We start from the raw sequence: 14,471 nt of genomic DNA, 5'->3' as shown, positions 1-14,471 counted from the left end.
TCATGGTATCTCACTATACTGCAAATAATAAATCTAGTAATATTGACACATAGGTTAAAAAATGTTCCAAGTGATTTTCTTCATTATGGAGAATGATGTTGAAATCGGGTAATTTGTTGTATACATTTAACAACATGGCTCTATGCAGTGCACACGCAAGTACAAACACACACACACACACACACACACACACACACACACACATTTTAATCCTCCTGGGATTTATTGTTAAGCATGCATGGGTCTCTTGAAAAGCAACCTATAAATCCATCCATCCATCCATCCATCCATGTTCAATAGTGCTTATCCTACCTAAGTTAGCAGAACTCTATCCTAGCTGATCATACACAAGATGACCCTCAAATAATTAATGTGTATATTTTTAGAATACAGTAGAAATATTTGACATGATGGATTTAACACAGTCTAATTCCAGAAATACTGCATAAACAGGTCAAAAGATTCCCTTAAAGTTTGAGCTCGCTCAGCATTTTCATCCAAACTAAAGCCTAACAAACTAATCAGCTGCTCATTCAGCACAAAGGAGACGTATGGTATGGCAGGAGTGGCCGGCCTTCTTTGTATGGCTGCCTGTAATTGGCATATCTAAGCCACTTTTGTCTGGGGAGTGCTATTTTCAGAACAACACATCAGCAGATTGTACAGTTTGGCTTTCTTTCCACATTTAAACCCTGCACCCCCATCTCATCCATTCATCCCACCCATCCATCCATCCCATCCATCCCATGCATCCCATGCATCCCATCCCAGCACAAAAGGCCACCATTTGCCCTCAACCTACCCCCGCTTGGCTATCATGGCAGGTTCCCCGCCCTCCCTCCCTCCCTCCCAGTGTCAGAAGCAGGTGCTGAGCCAGATTGTCTGCCGAGATGAAGTGACAGCAGCCCCCTGGGGGGAGGATGCCACTTCCACATTAATGCTCAAGACCATGTTCAAGGGAGAATGCTACAATCATATGGAGAGTACAGTCTACATATTATTTTCAAATTTTACACAGCGAGGAAAAATAAGAATAAGAACAAAGTTACCAGGCTCCAAAAATGATACGTTTAGCCTACGATGCAAGTAAACCATTAGGCTATTATAATAACTCCGAATTTAACAGGAGTGATTAATATTTTCCATTAATCAAAAAGCCCATCATGGTAATGAAACATTTGGAATGATGTTGCGTAAAGTAAACCACTCCTATTTTGCAAGATCAGCTGAACCAGCATCAATGCATTCATGAGACACACTTGCAGAGCGATTTATTTTTTCTTCCCCACAAGCTCCAAGTCAAGAACTGCCCAAACATATGAATCCGTGCTACACTATAGTGGCTAAACATGATGTCATATGATGATGATGATCCATTCTAAATTAGACCACCTGCTCAGTTATTTCATCCATATTGCTCTCTGCTACAACCTGCTGGACACATTTGGTAAAGCATAAAAGTCAACTGCACTGCAACACGGCTTGCTCAAATATTCCAACTAAAAGCGAGGCATGCAAAAAGCAAAATAATGTGAATGCAATATTTGAAATATGAGCTTGCACTCTGTATTAGAAAACAACAACTGTGCAGCGCTCCCTCCCAATCGACACAGTCAACTCAATCATTGATTCTTCTCTTTTACTCACCAGTTCGCCAGAGGGAGAATTTTAGATGTCATCATCAGCAGTCAGCAGTCAGCAGTCAGCAGTCAGCAGTCAGTGTTTCATAAAAGAAGATGAATAAACAGGTTAGCAGATTTGCTCAGCAATGTGTTTTCGCAAATGAACACAACAAGAAGTTTCATCGCTATTGAACATACAGTTCAATCAATCGTGGAAGCATTTCTACACCACTTTTGCTTGGAGAAGTCCATGTTTTCCTTTTACGACGTCCGCAGTGCCTCCAGGTGGAGATTCTTCTCTGAGATGAGCAGAAATGCACCGTGGGAGTTTAGAGTTAAACGGACCGGGAAGTTCTGCGGGCCAAACTGCGTGGGCCTCGACAGCTCTCACAGAACATGACTTTAGATTTGACTAGGTAGGCATGGCGCAGCAGCATGCACGTAGTAGCCCTATGATACACCGTTAGGCAGGATTCAACAACAGAATGGACAACATTGAATCTTTTTACTTGGCTAACAGGAATACTGTGAAGGTTACCAACATGAAAATGTAACATAAATGCTGAATCATATTTTAGAGCGTGTATGGCTTTGACACATAAATTCCGCTGCAAATTATTATGATTCACAATAACTGTCAGACAAATCAAAAATGTCATTTGAAAAAAAATGGTAGAGTTTATTTACCTGTACTCTTGTGCAGTTATGCTGTTTGTCATCCACTCTGCAGGCTACATTGTCACCTCCACGCACCCTAATTGCGCGTGGGAGTGGTCGGCGCGGTTCGGACACTGCTGCGTCAAGCTAGCATGAACACCGGAAACACCTTCAAAATACACAGCAGCTCGGCTCTCGTAAAGTTGATCTTTTGCAATCGTATGAGCACAATGTACGTGGGACAACGTCTTGGTGGATTGCGCGCTCCATCAGGTGGACATGCATCGTTAGTCCTGATACCCAGGGAAAGAAAGAAAGAAAGAAAGAAAGAAAGAAAGAAAGAAAGAAAGAAAGAAAGAAAGAAAGAAAGAAAGAAAGAAAGAAAGAAAGAAAGAAAGAAAGAAAGAAAGAAAGAAAGAAAGAAAGAAAGAAAGAAAGAAAGGAAGATACAAAGAGTAACCTGCTGCACGATTGTGGTGGTGGTGGTGGCAAGCAGCCTGGCAGATGAGGCGATCGCACTGCAGCAAAGCTAGCAGACAGCAGCACGATCCACCCCAACTCAATTCACAGCGGTTGTTTTGATGCACCAAATCCCCCTTGCGGTCGCAAAGGGAATAGCGCGCGGAGCTGGGATGGCGATAGAAAGGAACCAAGTAGAAATACTTTGTCTTTTTCACCGAAACATTTTTCAAACATCTGAGCAACACTCAGCATATGTATAAAAATATACTTTGTTTATTAGAAAAAAGACAAAAGTGCAACAGACAAGAACTCCTTAGTATCTTAGTCAGGTGGTTACAGTGGAAAAACTAAAACAATACAATACAGTCAGCGTTAAACATAACTTATAGTACAAAACTGTACACAGTCTCAAAGTATTCACACTTGTACACTATGTATTTGCTTGCTGCCAAAATTGTCGATTTTTTTTTAAATAAGATGGAAATAATGAAGTTGTATCAGCAATCGCTACAAGTTCCTTTTCAGACTAGTCAGTATACAAAAGCCAAATATATTTTAACAATAAACTTGTTTTTCTTATATATATATATGCATAAAAGATCAACTAGGCATGAAGGGTTCTCTTGCCATATGTGGACACCCTCAGTCTACCAGCATCTCCACATTCTTGTGGCTTTTTGTCAATTACAATTTGTCATTGGGCAAATCAGTACAAACTTGCACACCAACTTGTCTCAATGGGGGCCAGAATTTGGCCAAGATTGTTGACATTTTAAAAAGAAAAAAAAGTGGTAAATATCGCTTTTGTTGATTCACACTCACATTCACATCGTCACTGGGGGGACTGAACCCATGCGGCTTGCGCAATCGTTTTGCTTGGAGCCAAATACAATCGTTTTGCTTGGAGCCAAATACACCACTGTGGCAACTATTGCTCTTTTCACAAGGGATACAATAATTGTCAACCAGTTGGACTCGTTTGTACCTTTCACTTTCTTCTTCCAAACTGAAACGTGTCAATAAGATATTACCTTGAGATTTGAATTGGGTCTCTGAACAATTTCAAGAAGAACGTCGTCCAAACTAAATTGAAAGCAAGGGCAAATGTCCGCCTTTGGATGAAATGGCGTGTTTGTAGTGGTCAGATCGGGGGGGACACATGCAGTCAACGTAAAAGTCAATATCGCACGCTGCGCTCGTAGTCACCCATCATCCTCCGTGTGTTGGAAGCCAGGAAGATGTCATTGTCTCGCGGGCAGTCAAAGTGGCAGGAGCAAGTCTTGATGAACATCATCTTTTTCCTGAACACGTCTCCTTCGGGACAGCGGAACTCCACCTCGGCGGTGACGGTGGCGTGAGGCGTGCAGCAGCGGTTGTCGGTACAAACGCCGCAGAACTTGGGTTTGTATGACCTGGTGCTGGTGCAGCCCGACAACTCAAAGCGCATGGCTTTCTGGGCCTTTGGTGTCCGCACGCATTTCTTGCCACGCTGAGGGAGAGAATGAGCAAATCAATACATCATGAGTGATCTGTATGAAAGAAAGCAAGCGAAAGCAAACCTCCCGAACCTTAATTTCTTTCTCCTGCTGGCTCTCGCAGGGTCGAAGCATGCAGACCCTGGTCTGTCTTTCCAGCTGGCAGCGCCGGTTGTCGTTGGTGATGCGGGACGAGACGGCCATGCCGCAGGTGGCCGAGCACTCGCTCCACTCTGTCGTCTGGACAATGCAGTTATCTCGGGGACTTTCGGCTTCCGCGCCTCGAAGGGGAACCTCTCTGAAGCCTGCCGCGGGTTTGGAGGAGGGCAACGGATGAATTTGAGAAGCTCCTGCGAGGGCAGAGGCGCACGGGCCGTTTAACACGATGGATGGCTCATTCGACGGAGCGATGTGATCAAGTCGCTACTGACCGCCCATGACTGACTGATAGAGGTGGTCCTGAGGGGTCTGCTCACACACCCACTCCTCGCAGCACCTTCCCGGGATGTGGATGCGGCGAGGGTACGGGCAGTCGGGGGACGCAAAGCGGACGTTACTGGGGCAGGTGGGCACGCATCCGATTTCGCCGTTCATACACACACATTGGTGTTTACAGCTCGGCTGGAAGGACTCGCCGCTGCGGTAGACGACGCCGCCCAGGTCACACGATTGACCCTCTTGAGCTGGGGGCAAATAAATAATTAATCCATGACATCATAATGATGCAGGTTCCAGAGAAAGAATCGCAAAGCTTTCACCAACTTCACAATCCCTCATGAATTATACATATGGAAAGTGTTACCCATGCAGATGCCCGTGTCGGTGTCGCTCAGCAGTGCGTAGTCACAGTAGAGCTCCTTGTGGTGGTCGCAGGGCTCCAGCAGGTTGCAAGGCTCCCCCAGCTGCCTGGCACACACTTTACAGCAACCGCAGCCATCCAGCACCAAGCTGGTGCCTATTGGGCAGGGAGGGGGCTCGGAGGGGCAGGCACAGGGCTGCGAGCATTCCTGGGCCCCTGTCTGCAAGAATCAAGAAAAGCAGTTAGCCACCGTTAAAATGTATGAAGAAAAATATGGAAAAATCCAAATGTTCATTCAGCTCCAAGGTGTAACTTACGTTGTGGCTACTGACGTTACAGAAACTAATTGTGGCTGTTCAATTGAAAATAGACATCTTTAAAGAACGTCCACAAGAGGGCGACATCACACTGCACTCACGTTGCTTTCAATGTTTACAGTATTTCTACAGCACTATTGACATACACAATGGAAATAATATCATTGATTTTCAAGATTCCAAGATCAGGTGCTGTCTGTGTCAATGAAAATAATTGCAGGTTAACAGGTCAATGACACTTGATATGACTGCTAAGTGGCAACAAATGATGCTGGACGGCTGAGGGAAAACCTACTTACCAATGAGGAGACAATGAGCAGAAGAAGAGAGAAGATTGCTGAAGCTTCCGCAGACATGATTGTTCGCAAAGTGCTCACTCTGTTGTATGTTGGATCGGTTCTTGTGGCAAGAGTCTTGCTGGCTGGCTGGCTGGCTGGCTGGCTGGTCGGCCGGCTGGCTCTTGTTTACGCTGCTTAGCTGACTGATGAAAGGATGGTGGGGGACTCAAGCTTAAATACCAGCCCAGTGGGTGTAGCCAGAGGAACACGAGCCCATGCCACTCTGCACCGAGAGGTGAAAACATTCTGATTCAAAATTTCTACACCCCTGTTAGTTCCAATGGGCGGGTGGGGTGGGGTGGGGTGGATGAAAAGTGTGCCAGCTGCAGAAAGCAGCAAAGGCATGAGAAGGCTCTCTCTCTCTCTCTCTCTCTCTCTCTCTCTCTCTCTCTCTCTCTCTCTCGCTCTCTCTCTCTCTCTCTCTCTCTCTCATACATGCTACCTGACAACAACTCGAGAGAGGCGGAAAAACAGCGAGACTTGGGATGTCAATGTTCTTGCTTGCAGAGGATGAAAAATGATGTCATGAGGCGAGGTGATGGCTTGGGGAAATGCCAAACACTGACAAAGTGCAGCACAAGCAGGGGCCACGAAAGGCACGCTTGCACACTTTTCAAAGGGCTTTCATTCATTTGAGTCCATTCAAATAATATAGACGTACATATTTCATAAATACAAAAATAGTCAAACATTGTTGAAAATGTCAAAGTTAACAATGATTGTACTTTTGAAGTTCCGACAAGCAATTTGAGGGGCACAATTGCAGTGTTCAGACCTGCAGAAATGAATTGTGCAAGACTGGACAGCCAAATGTTTGCTGACCTGTCCGCTACACCCACCGGGATTAAACCAATGAAGGGAATATTTGCCAGCTGTTCCAAAACATCTTGAGGAGGAAGTTGTGATGGATGGATGGATGGATGGATGGATGGATGGATGGATGGATGGATGGATGGATGGATGGAAGGACGGACGGACGGACGGACGGACGGACGGACGCTTGACTGCCCGATGATACGGCCGCGGAGGTCCTCTTTGATGCGTTAACTCCTAGTCATTGACCTTTGGCATTTGGATGCCTTTGCCGTCTGAATGTTTTCCACTTGTGCTACCCAGCAGGCTGGGCTCTCTTCCTGGATTCCATTGCCTTAGACTTGGAGCTGCTGCTGCTGCTGCTGCATGTGATGTTTATTTGACACTGAATCCTTGTTATGCGAACACACATAATTATTTGTCTCAACATTGCATAAATGACGGCCATGCCAGACAGCTGACTCGATGCCTCCTGAATGACGTACGTCTATCCATCCATCCATCCGTCCGTCCGTCCGTCCGTCCGTCCGTCCGTCCGTCCGTCCGTCCGTCCATCCATCCATCCATCCATCCATCCATCCATCTCTGTGTTCTTTCTCACACAGGCGTGAGGTTCTCCCAGCGTGCGCTGCACCAACAGACTGACTATTGTTGTCTTGGAAAATAGTCACCACTTCCTTTCAGGCATTTGAAAATAGATGCTTGGTCAGTAATTGTAGCAAAGTGCTTCTATAATCTGCTTAAAAAAAAGATCTGGATCTAGATTATGTGCTGTAGTTTGGCCAGCCAAAATCAAATGGAGCAAATTCAACCATTATGTTTGTGTTTTTTACTTCATTGTCATTTGTAACCATGAAAAATTGGTACTATCTGAACCTCCTTTTTGATTTGATTTGATTTTTGATGGTCTGCTCCGTGAGCCACCAGAAGAGAATCATTGTTTATCTTAACATGTGCCCATTCATTTTTCAAGGAAACCACTTTGAGGTATTCTTTTTCTTTTTCCAAACCTTCTCATGGCTATTTCCATTTAAGGGGCAAGTTACCACAGGTCAAAGGTGACAAGGGAAATTCTTGGATTATTGCTCTTAATCGGAACATTCCTATGAGCTTTTGTCAGCCCACACACATTGTCAGAAATGTTTTGTACATTTTCCAGAGACAATTTGAGGGTTGCCATGCGATGCGATGCAGACTAATACATGATGAACGCAGCAGCCAAGCAGAAGAAATGCTCTCCCTTCCGCAGGTCATGGGGGGCGCCTTTTTTCATATTTTTGGGTGAGTAATGATTGCTTAACCTCAGTCCCTTTGGTGTGCATGGGTGGGAGGGAGGGAGGCATGGAGGGAGGGAGGGAGGGAGGCAAAGCAAGCCACCTGACTGTACAGATTGTCGCTCACAGCAGGATATGCCCAGTTAATTACATCCTGTGTTACAGTACACACACACACACACACAGCAGCTGAAGTGAGCGAGTGAAGGTGTTTGACTGGAATTGGAGCTCAGCTCGGTGATTTTGGCGCTGCTGGCTTAGCCGGCCCGAGCAAACTTTAATAGGCCCTTATTCACACAAATGTCCGACGCATGAGTCAGTCGTGTTGCCTTAAAAGACTTTGAATTGAATCAAAACATTTGCATTCTCAAAAGTGACAGCTCGTGTTTTGATTGGCGTCGTCGGTTGTTTGGGTAGGACTTTGAAAAAAAGCCATTTGTGTTCACTTTTGGAAGTGTCATCAAAATCATTTGACTTTGGTTCATTTTGTCGGGTGTGTGCCAAATCATTTAGCTCCTCTTGGCTTTGCTCTTGTTGACAGTGTCTTACTCTCCCGTCCCGGTGTGGGCGGGCCGTGACCTTACATCATTGTTTTTATCTCAGCTGACTCGTATTTCCTGTGCCGTGACTTCACCTCACCTGTTAAAGCCCTGACCGGCCGCTGTTATTAGAGCCAGATTAGCCTGTGACCCAAGAGGGTGCAGTGAGTGAGTGAGTGAGTGAGTGAGTGAGTGAGTGAGTGAGTGAGTGAGTGAGTGAGTGAGTGAGTGAGTGAGTGAGGCAGTGAGTGAGTGAGTGAGTGAGTGAGGCAGTGAGGCAGTGAGCCAGTGAGGCAGTGAGTGAGTGAGTGAGTGAGTGAGTGAGTGAGTGAGTGAGTGAGTGAGTGAGTGAGTGAGTGAGTGAGTGAGTGAGTGAGTGAGTGAGTGAGTGAGTGAGTGAGTGAGTGAGTGAGTGAGTGAGTGAGTGAGGCAGTGAGTGAGGCAGTGAGTGAGGCAGTGAGTGAGGCAGTGAGTGAGTGCTCCAACATGTGTGTGTGCTTGCTTGCTTGGGCTGCTGGACAAGCTGATTACATCTTTCAATTTTTCTCGCCCTAGTCCTTTGATTCCAGTTTTACGAGCATCTGTCGCAATGAAACCAGAACGGATACGATTAACGTCAAGCAATATTCTCTTATGATCCAGAAGTCTAATCCCAAAAAGCTGATTGAGTTTTCAAACATAAAATCTACTTTCTAAAACTCCAAGACCTATCATTTCATAACTATAAATAAGAGGGTGTGTACACTTGTGCAACCATGTTGTCTCACTTGCCTATGATTACTTTATTGCAGAAAAATAGTTTTGTTTTTAAATTGAGTTAGGTTGAATCAAGTTTTGCAATGACTTGTTTTTCTTATTCTATTTTGGGCAATTCAACAGGGGTGTGTAGACTTTTGAGGTCTAGTGTCATTCTTGAGATTTGGTATGTTGGGGAAGAATTGAATTGAGAGCTTTTGAAATGAAAACGACTACGGTCCAGTGTGAAGACCGTCATCAACAAGTAGGGAAAAAGCGGCACACAAGTGTAAGGAGGCTGGCCGGCCGGCTGGCCGGCCGGCCAAAAAGTTTTGGCAAGTATGGATTGTCGACTTTGGGTGACAGCAACTTCTTGTGCGCTTCTGGCGCGGGAATGGAGTGGTCAGACGGAAGCGTTTTCTTATAAAGAAAAACATTCAGGTTGGACACTTTTTGGCAAAAACATACGGTGAGTTTCACAGAAGCATGGCTTGAGTTCATAAGATCAAAGATGAGCAAACATCAGGGAGGTGACAGCATCATGCTTTTTTTTTTCCAGCTGGAAATGGGACTCGAGTTGGCTGGAACGGGATTCGTAAGCTCAATGAATTTTGGCAAAAAAAAAAAAAAGAAAGGCAACTAAATTGAATGGGATGGAAATTGCTACGATAGATTTGTACGTACATATGTTTATAATGTTTTTTTATTTTGTTTTGACTGTCTTTAAATTCAGTTCATTTTAGATGAAGTTTACGCGTTAACAAATGCGTTCATTTGACTGTACATTATGTGCGTCGTTCTAAAAAAGTCCGAATCGCTGAGCTAAGAACGATTCCAGAATATGTGAAATTTATACGGGGATGGACGCCTTATGTAATCCTTGTCTGCTTTGAATCAAAATTGCACGTAAAAATAGAGGCCACAAGTACGGATGTTTGGAAGAGCCAGGCCAAAACATCACATCGTGTTCTGATGTTGATGACTGTGAAGAAAATCAAAAGAACAAGAAAGCGGCCAGTGTTTGGATAGACTTCTATTTCGGCCACCCACAAGTACGGACGGGTCGGCGGCGTCCTCCCATTTTGCCACCTCGTTCGTCATGGATCCGGCCGGCTTGGTTTCCCGACAACTTTGAACTTCCTCTCCAAATGCCGTATGTCAATATTATTCAATTGAGCTGTAAAAGTGGATTTGCAGTCATCAAAAAGGAGGAAAGGGGAAAAACGTGAGCTTGAAAGCTTGGCACGCTGGCATTCAGGTTGTGCTGACTTGATCTCCTCTCCCAGACAAGAGTTCAACTCTTATCCTGATGCTTGTTATTTGAAAGTCTGCTGCTGTGGTTGCCCTATTTTGTGTGGCTATTGAACAGCCTCCTTTGTTTTGGTACGGATGCGACACAATTCATTCACTGCCAAGCCAGTTGATATTGACTTGAAGGAGGATGGCAGCGGCAGCAGCAGCAGCAGCAGCAGCAGCAGCAGCAGCAGCAGCAGCAGCAGCAGCAGCAGCAGCAGCAGCTCCGTTCCATGCCATTCTAGCCATGCAAAGTCTGGCCCAAAGAAAGAAAGCAAGCTCCACCCACGCGTCGGCTTGGACTGCGCTTTGCGCTCGACTTGCTCTGGGAATGAAAATAGGGCTGATGTTTATGCAAAGTGGCCCATTCCCATTCAGAGAAGTCATTGGCTTCACATCCGCATCATTTTTACTTTTCAATGAACCTTACATTCATGTTTTGGGAAAGCCACACACACATGCAGAATGGGAACCAGGAGCAAGCACTAAGCACTAAGCACTAAGCACTAAGCACTAAGCACTAAGCACTAAGCACTAAGCACTAGGCACTAGGCACTAAGCACTAAGCACTAAGCACTAAGCACTAAGCACTTGACTTGCCGCTCTATATTTGAAATGATTACGCTGCTTGAAGATTCTTAGTGTTCTACATTTTAGGTGTCAGAAAGCTGACTGCAGCAGCAGGCTGCACATTTATTTCCCCTTAATAAATGGCCTGGCCTGGCCTGGCCTGGCCTGGCCTAGCCTGGATGGAGGGAAGGAAGGAAGGAAGCACAGTGGTAGCTAGCCTAGCTCCTCCTCTCTTCACTCAGGATGTTGTTTAAGTCTGCTGCATTCCTTACACGCTTAGCCAGCCTGCAAATTTGTCTCTTCCCGTTCTCACCCTTTTCTTTTCTTTGTTTTTTTTTCTTTTTCTTTCCTTTCCTTTTCAGAACACTGTGTACCAACTTGTTTGTATATAGTCTACCTGCTTCGGTTTTGGACTGGAATTCCTGAGTACTGCAATCAGTGGGCACCACAACTCCCGCAAGAACGGTGTCCAACAACCACTCAACTAAATGCTGCTTCACCATTTTTGGACCTAAATCAGTCATGGACTTTAACACCAATAACAGGCTGCGGATTTTGGAAAGATCTCAGAGAAAAGATGAATGCCACATGCATGTTATTGTCATGACAACAAAAGTAGAATTTGCACAAGAGCTTCACCTTTGACGCCGTGTACCCGCTTCAATGGCAACAATCTCTTGACCTAGAAAGTGGCAAGGTTTCATATCTCAAAGCAAAGATGATGTCACTTTCCTAACCTAAAGCAAGTGTTTATATGTCGAAGCCGACCGACCGAGCCAGACTTTCTTTCTTGACTGCGTTGACACGTCATTAACGTTTTAAGTCAACATGTGAAGCTGCCCCATGCGTGTTTTGAAGGAAACCACCTTCCAGTTAATTCGGCTGCCCCATGCGTGTTTTGAAGGAAACCACCTTCCAGTTAATTCGAGCCCATTCCAAACTCGCTGGCAATGTAAGCATTCATTGCGTTTCTACGGTGCTTACAGCATGCCTCGGGGTTATCACGCTTGCCCATTCACACGACATCAAATTATTCACAGTAGTCCATTTGCAGTCTACTTTGCATCTTTTTACCTCTCAAAATGAAATGTGCAAGTACACAAATATTTGACAGCTCACACACACAAACCCACAGGTCTCCCGAGGGCAACGATGAAGCGCATTTCTGTCCCTTTTTTTCCCCCAACCAAACTTTTTTTGTTGACCTTTTGCACGGATGAGGGACGTTCACATAACTCGACTTTCGGGAAGGTTTGACCGCACCACATTGGGGTTCACGTTTGTGAGCTTACACTGTGTGAGTGAATTCCTGTAAGTATGGAGGAAAAGAGCCGGCCGGCCGGCCAGCCGGCCAGGGCTGACAGGAACAGCCAGCACCAGCACCAGCACCAGCACCAGCACGGCTGCACTTTTATAGACAATTGTCAATAGCGGTTGCACATTTGAGCTGGCAAACGTCAATTTCTCAATGGCCATGAAAAGAGGCTTGGATTCATTGCGTTAATAAGGCCGACAGCGCTCGTTTGAACGCTTCCATTTGTCGCCGACATCAATCGCAATTGTAAATACAAGGGGAATGTGAGAGGTAGAAGAAAAAGAGCGGTGAAAAATGGAGCACGCTTGAAGGAATGTTCCCTTCCTTCTACAGCCGCCGTACTTCTCACTCATGGCAGGAAGTGCCAGTCAAACCGCAGGAATGCAAAGCACTAAAGCAGACATGCTTTTCCACAAGAGAGCAAAAGCAAGGGGGACGGATGGACGGACAGAAGGACGGACAGAAGGACGCATGTCTGAATGAGAAAAGAGGGGGCCAAGCGCTCGCTCGCTCGCTCTCTCGCACTCTCTCGCTCTCTCTTATGTATGTATGTGAGTGTGTGTGAGTGTGTGTGTGTGTGTGTGAAGCCTTTAAGCGCGACTAATCACCACACGCTGTACTGTTTGCTGGTCAGCATGCAAATATAATCCATGTTTTCGAAGGTGATACTTTTCAAGTGTGACTCTTATGTCATACAAAGTGCTTGTCATTTTTCTAAAGTGGGCACCACAGAAAGGGCCCGCCCGAGATGGAAGCGTCTGCCAGACCATTCGGAGGAGAAATGCTCGGACATGAGGTCTGCTTGGACTAAACACGGAAAGTAGCGCACTGCCGGACGGAGATGGATCTGGCGCGGCGGGAGAACCCAGCTGAGCCCAGCCCAGCCCGTGCGCCCTCGGTGTCACTGCCAGGCGTCAAGAACAAGAGAGGGGGATTTTTCCAAAGTCATCCCAGATTGAGGGATTGGGGTGGCATTTCACATCACCTCCCCTTTTTGCCCAGCCCTTGAAGGCTTTCCAGCTTCAACATTTGCCTCATCTGGAAGTCATTAAAGGGAGGGAAAGGTGGATGAGGTGGCCAGAGCAATTTTCAAAGACTCAGTGCGACCCACCCAAAGTGTGTAACGCGCGAGCTGGCTGGCTGGCTGGCGGGCGGGCTGGCTGACTGGCGGGCTGGCCGGCTGGCTGGCCGGCTGGCCGGCCGGCCGCAATCCCCCTGTGACAGCGCCTGTTGGCTTCCCTGTTCAGGATCATTCCTATATTCGTATATATGTCTCAGCTCCGTGTAGCGCTCCTTAGCCCACTTCTATACATTTGTTTATCCCGATCGGAGGGAAAAAGTCTGTGTCTGGAAACAAAAGTCGGGCTCAGGTACAGCTGGGAGTCAAACGGACGTGCGTTCTTGCACGCTATGATCCATTTCAAATGTTTCCAATTTATCTTTCCCCTCCCTCCCTCCCTCCCTCCCTCCCTCCCTTTTTCCCATTTGTAAATAAAGTTGGGCTGAGTTATTTTAAGAATTCCATAGCGTCCTTGCCCTTTCAAAGACAGCCATTTGAAAATCATTTGATCATAATGAGGACTTGGCTCAAATCTTCCACTGAGATGTGGTGGAAATATTTGTTAGTCAGCGTGATAAATCGAATTTGTCCACTCGGGGGTTGAAGACGTTGAGTGAAAAGCAAGCGTGCTTTCACAGGTGCGTCGACAACTGCTTACAATAAAAGGCAAAAGATTGAAGGCAGCCATATCTGGTTCCTTCCTTTGTTCTGCTTTCTTCAGATCCTTGACACTTTTGCTGTCTCAGCCACTAGCTCCATTTACAAGAATGTAACACTTTTTTTTTTATTCGACAGTTGAAGCAAAGGGCAGACTTGTATTCATTATAAGGCTACACACACTAAATAAAAAATTCGAAAAAATCCAAACTTTTAGAATCAATAAATCCATGGTTATATATTTGACGTCCAATTTTATGGTCTTGAGAAATGGCGTGCTTACATGATACTCGGGCTATGTCTCCCGGGTTCCCTCCAAATTCAGCACCGTTGTGATGAGCACTTTCACATAAATGTAGCTACGCCGTTTCTATACTGGGCACTGCGTTAAAAAGTTGAGCATGAAGTGGAGTTTTGATTTGTGACTTGAAGTAAGTTCTTGCTTTTTACTATCGTAAGTATAGATTTGAATCCTTCATACATTCAATTATACTGAGCAGCAGCAGCAGCAGCAGCAGCAGCAGGCTTTCTTACATCACAACAAG

General features: G+C 45.7%; 2 protein-coding genes across 2 annotated transcripts in view; both read right to left on the bottom strand.

Annotated features, from left to right (window-relative positions):
- The window catches only part of epb41a (erythrocyte membrane protein band 4.1a), a 33,492-nt gene extending 31,714 nt beyond the window's left edge, over window positions 1–1,778 (bottom strand). Inside the window, exon 1 of the mRNA XM_068648855.1 lies at window positions 1,648–1,778. The gene's annotated coding sequence lies outside the window, so the exon portion shown is untranslated. The remainder of the gene's footprint in view (window positions 1–1,647) is intronic.
- A 1,216-nt stretch (window positions 1,779–2,994) lies between these two features.
- On the bottom strand, window positions 2,995–5,984 carry ccn2b (cellular communication network factor 2b). Its single transcript, XM_049750387.2, has 5 exons — window positions 5,632–5,984; window positions 5,019–5,235; window positions 4,648–4,899; window positions 4,310–4,566; window positions 2,995–4,230 (listed from the first exon to the last, which is right to left on the bottom strand). Exons 1-5 carry the CDS (start codon window positions 5,686–5,688, stop codon window positions 3,919–3,921), a joined length of 1,095 nt encoding a protein of 364 aa, XP_049606344.1. The 5' UTR covers window positions 5,689–5,984; the 3' UTR covers window positions 2,995–3,918.
- Window positions 5,985–14,471: the final 8,487 nt, after the last annotated feature.

This window comes from Syngnathus scovelli, chromosome 19, assembly GCF_024217435.2.
Source record: "Syngnathus scovelli strain Florida chromosome 19, RoL_Ssco_1.2, whole genome shotgun sequence".
NCBI classification, from domain to species: Eukaryota; Metazoa; Chordata; class Actinopteri; order Syngnathiformes; family Syngnathidae; genus Syngnathus; species Syngnathus scovelli.
The sequence above is the reverse complement of the archived record's forward strand: the minus strand, read 5'-3'. Positions and strand labels throughout refer to the sequence as shown.

Coding starts and splice junctions, on each gene's coding strand:
- ccn2b (XM_049750387.2), bottom strand. CDS start 5,688: ATGTCTGCGGAAGCTTCAGCAATCTTCTCTCTTCTTCTGCTCATTGTC. Junction 4,567..4,647: donor CTATCAGTCAGTCATGGGCG/GTCAGTAGCGAC, acceptor CTGCCCTCGCAG/GAGCTTCTCAAATTCATCCG. Junction 4,231..4,309: donor AGCAGGAGAAAGAAATTAAG/GTTCGGGAGGTT, acceptor TCTCTCCCTCAG/CGTGGCAAGAAATGCGTGCG.